General features: G+C 53.5%; 2 protein-coding genes across 2 annotated transcripts; one reads left to right on the top strand and one right to left on the bottom strand.

Annotated features, from left to right (window-relative positions):
* Window positions 1-2299: 2299 nt before the first annotated feature.
* Window positions 2300-2395, bottom strand: CABS01_16941 (uncharacterized protein; the record flags this gene model as incomplete). The annotated part of the gene is made up of 1 exon (XM_060550269.1): window positions 2300-2395. The coding sequence occupies one exon, from the start codon at window positions 2393-2395 to the stop codon at window positions 2300-2302; it is 96 nt and encodes a 31-aa protein (XP_060400541.1).
* Window positions 2396-3037: 642 nt separating this feature from the next.
* CABS01_16940 (uncharacterized protein) lies at window positions 3038-4492 on the top strand (the record flags this gene model as incomplete). The annotated part of the gene is made up of 1 exon (XM_060550268.1): window positions 3038-4492. One exon carries the CDS (start codon window positions 3038-3040, stop codon window positions 4490-4492), a length of 1455 nt encoding a protein of 484 aa, XP_060400540.1.
* Window positions 4493-4699: the final 207 nt, after the last annotated feature.

Below are 4699 nucleotides of genomic sequence, written 5' to 3'. Positions count from 1 at the left end.
GTGCGGTAAGGCATCGTCGCTGTTGTTCCTCCTTGAGCTGGCGGCGAGTGATATTCCCGACCAAGATGGGATGGCTGGCTTTGAGAGGGCAGAGCTGGGAGTCTGCGTGTCTAGGAGGTTCGACTTTATGTGGTGCAACGGCAGACTGGTGGGCACGGAAAGTTGTGGGACGCGAAAGTCACCGGACAGCCTCGAGAAGGCGTCGCTAGTTGACGATGTGCTTGACGCATCGAGGTATGGGCCAGGCCCCTTCGTATCGAATCTTTTCACAAGCGCAAGCTTATTCTTCATATCAAAGAAGGCATCGGCGCTAGAATGCAGCTGGAACTGGTTATGGTGCAGACCAAACTCGGCCGAGATGCTGGGCAGGTGGTAGTTAGGCCTATGAAAGCAGAATTGTCAGATGGGCACCGCTCTCGATATTCCAAGAGCTTCACCTTTTCTTGGAACCAAATGAAACAACAAAGGAAAGTTAGGGTCTCAAACCTTGTGGAATCCGAAGCTGAAGACGAACCTATGCTGAGATAACCCTCATCATTCCTATAAGCGGGCTCCGTGTATGGTGATCTGTAATGCGAACCTCCTAAGCTGTCACGATAACTGTACTCCCTCAGGCTGTATGAATCGCAGTAGGGTTGTGGTTGTCCGGGCCCCTGATGATACGCGTGAAGATTGCCGAAGGGGAGTTGTGTTGGTGGTAAGGGCCGCGATGCGTTCATCACGTCTCCAAAACTGTCGGAAGTGGTGACAGAAAAAGAACTAATGCTAGGGACGAATCTCCCTGAGTATTCTAGGCTTGATTGTTCCAAGATACCAGGAAGATCTGCCGTCTCATCGCCTCTCGAATATGCCTCCATGATATCGGTTCGTCTTTGTGCACTTCCCAACTGAGAGTTGAGGTATCAGCCGGAGCGGTGACACTCAAGTTGAGAGTGACGGAAGCGCGAGCGTCGTGGGTGTGGGACTGGGAGATGCCTATAGTGATCGCGGTCGGATACGAGAGGCGTCCGAAGGCAGATTAATTTAATCGTCAAAGATGCCGTGGGTGACGATGGCCGTCGACTTCACTTTGAGTGGGAGCAGGGACCAGTGCAAGCCGAGAATGGTTCTAGGCTCTGAGCTTGGCGTCGCGGTGCTGCTGCGATGTTCCGTAGGGCGTTAAAAAGCATGGTCATGTAGTCTTTGACTTCAAGCCGGGTCGCCAACATTTGATCAGCAGCACCAATTGGGCTCGTTCTCAGGCCGCCCGTCAAGGTTGTATTCCGCCAGGGACAGTCCATCTGGAAGCCATGTAGAGATACCTCGCGTCACCCCTTGGTCGGACAGGTCCTAGCAGCATGCTCAGCTCACCGAGGTCGTAGCTCGCCTCGCTTTGCAAATCTGTCTCTTGGAGACGGTAACCACATACTTCGCAAAGATGCCAACATTGCTGTGTGACGCCGTGCTAGCTCGTTCGGGACGAACAATAGCTGAGGCAGGCGTGCTACTAAGGTGGAGTCGGTCTCGGACGATCTGCAGAGACCGGATTTTCGATAATTGACACGGAGATCTTCCCCGCTATACTACTGGATATGCGGCTGGATACGCGGCTGGAACAGGCCTTGAGCTTCCTGCCTTTTCAGAGGAGAACCCGCACAGGGCTGCAGGCTATGACTCGCTGGTCTTGCAGACGATACGTCTCTCGGCTAACACTGCAACATAGCGTAAGTGCTCCGCTGGGTACCTCACGCCCCCGACTCGCCTTGGCCTGCTGCCTCTGACCCTGCCCCCCTGCTTCCGGGTCCATGACCACGATCCCTGTGAAGTACTTTTATGTCACTGCGAGTGTTCTCCTCTGACACCCCCTCTTCCCGCACACCCACCCCTCTTCATCTGATCAGCGTATTCCTGGTGACTGTTGAAATCGCGCCAGTGTGCATGTTACGTTCCTCATTGGGTGGGCTGCAGACGAGCCGCATCGGATTTGTTGCAACGTGCCAGGGTCTGTAGGCCGGCCGTTGGAGCCTTGCCCTTCGCCGACGGACGACAAGGACAAGGATAACCTCCTTTCAAGGAGGAATTGGCGGCATCTTTTCGGGTCGTGTCCGGTGTTGTCCATGGCTTATTTTGTCCAATCGCGGGGCATCCGATAAACACATCTACGTCCGGGATGTGAAGCGGTTCCTGGTAGGGTGCTTTTTAGACAGTGCCCGTCATGGTGGCTTCCACGCCACGGAAGGATCCAAGGAATCGGCCCTGCGCTCTTGTCTCCTTCGAGAGTTCAGCGAGAAACTGGTTGTCTAACGTTGACACGGGAAGTTCAGCCCGGCGCAAAGCAGAAATCTACAATGGCGTCCAGCCGTGGCCGTCGTCTGACATACCAACCGATCCAACGCGTTGTGTCTGAGATGCGCATATAGGAGCCCACCAGTAACCTAACTAAAAGTACCAGAAACGAATCTTTCCACGAAAGGGCAGCCGAACCACCAAAGGCTTCGTCGAAACACGAACAGTTGATCAGGTCGATGGAGTAGCCCAACCGCCTGAACGAAGGCAAAGACCTGTCCGATGGAGTACGGGGACGTTTGCATGATAAGAATTGAGATGGAGCTGGGCCGGTGGCTTCGGAGTGCCGAGTATTGTCACCCCTTTCCCCTAGACTACGCAGCCGAGTCTCAATGCGCCACAACACACACTCGATATACGTACATGATTTCAGTCCGGGGTCTACGTACGCCGCAGAACACCACCTAAAGCTCACTCGTGCATAATAATGACCCACGGCAAACCCAAGGCCATTCTTAGAGCACCTACCAACGAAGACTCCCATTCGTCACGGTAGCCAGGAGAATTGTGTATGGCAAGCAAAGAACCTTGCATGTCGGACTAGACGCGTTCCGATGCCTCGGACGCGAATCAGGCTCACAGTTCGAGGCGCTCGTGTTTATCCTTGGCTACCCCACTGAAGTCTGCATGTCCAGATACTGCTACTTCACTCAGAACAATCCCTCTTACTCGGTCTATACCCTCCTTTCTACCTTCTCACACCATCACAACAATGTCTCATATCATGCTCAACCATGCGCGGCTTTCATGCTCACTCCTGGCTGCTGTACTCTCACTGATAGCGCCCTTAACACCGGAGCACCGTATCTCGCCTCCGGCACTCTTTCTTCGGACCTCCTGCGCGCAACTGGCGATAACATGGATCAACATGTTGCATTTGTTGGCTTTATCTATCATGAGACGAGATACCGACAGTGTTCCTGTCTGGTGCGCTGTTCTCTTCGCGGCCTCAGGGGTTTTCCAGGTAGACAGGCTCTACGACGACTCGACCCGTCTCTGGGCACCCTATCGATGGGCTTGGTACTTAGGGTTGGTCAGAGAATGTATCGACATTGCGCAGCTCGTTATGGCACGAGAATCCAGCGCTTCATCATGCCTGAGTCTGTTTCTAGCTTCCTGGATGCTCGTTCTCTACGCCATTCTGCACTTTTCCATTCGGCCCGGAAAAGGCAGCAGTCAGACACCTCCAGCTCAGAGCAAAACCCAGAGCACTATGCCCGGCAAAGTCAATTTCGAGAATATCCACAGAATCAGATTCGATCTGGGACGATGGACGGACTCGTTTCGTACCTTCAAGCGGTTCATCTGGCCAAGTGACAATGCCCCGATGAAAGTGCGTCTTCTTTTCATCGTGCTGCTGAATCTAGGCCGCAAGGGACTCGAGCATTGGGCTTCGCAAACCTTTGGTCGAGTCATCGATGGCCTCGCAGATAACGATGTATGGTCTCCCGGAAGCACGCTTCTGGTTACGTGGGCCATCTCGCGGGTTTGCGTGCTCTTAGTACGCATGCCAAAACAGTGGATGTGGCTCTTACTGCATGCCTATAGCGAAGAAAATTTCGACAAAGCTATTTTTGCCAATATCATGAGCGCGGATGCCGCTTTCCATACGCAGAACAACCCGGCGAGGCTACACAATGCGGTGGACAATGCGCAAGGCGCTAGGTCATCCTTTGACGCTCTCGTAGAGGCCTCTGTCGATGCTTTGTTTGCAACGTGCGTCACCATTCCGGCTGCAGCACGTAAATTCGGACGACACGTAATGGCCATCACGGCCATACGTCTGATTGTGTTGTTCATCAACTTCAGACGAGGGACAGCAAGATCTCAACGCGCCAATGGGCAAGTTTTGGCTACTCGGAAATTCCACAAGGAGCATCGGGAGGACAAAATCAGAGGCTGGAGGACGGCGGCTGTCTTTGGCCAGCTCGCGCATCAGATTGCCGAGAACGACAAAAATGTCGAGCGCCTTCACCGATCAGTATCCCAGTTTCACAGGGAGGCGCTCACATCTTGGGCTTACAGAACCATGACCGAAGACGCCGGACACGTGATCAGCGTGTTGGTCGTTTGTGCGCAGGTTTTTCTTGGGACGTCGGCCCCAGGAGATCTTGCGGTCTTCAATTTGCATTGGGAACAGATTACGACTCCGGCAACGTTGCTGTGACAGGGCCTGGAAGGGATTATGAAGAACTTACAGGATGCTGCTGACGTAGTGGGAATCATGAACATGGACTCGAAGGGGCCAGTCAATCGATTAAGGTGCGTAGAGGGTAGAATAGAGTTACGGGATGTCAGTGTTAGCCTTGGTGGTCAGGTGGTGCTCGATTGCTTCAACCTGGAGATTCCGTCGAAAAAGAAAGTGGCCCTTGTT

This window comes from Colletotrichum abscissum (assembly GCF_030869225.1).
Source record: "Colletotrichum abscissum strain IMI 504890 chromosome Unknown Scaffold_212.1, whole genome shotgun sequence".
NCBI classification, from domain to species: domain Eukaryota; kingdom Fungi; phylum Ascomycota; class Sordariomycetes; order Glomerellales; family Glomerellaceae; genus Colletotrichum; species Colletotrichum abscissum.
This window is presented reverse-complemented; position numbering and strand designations above follow the sequence as displayed.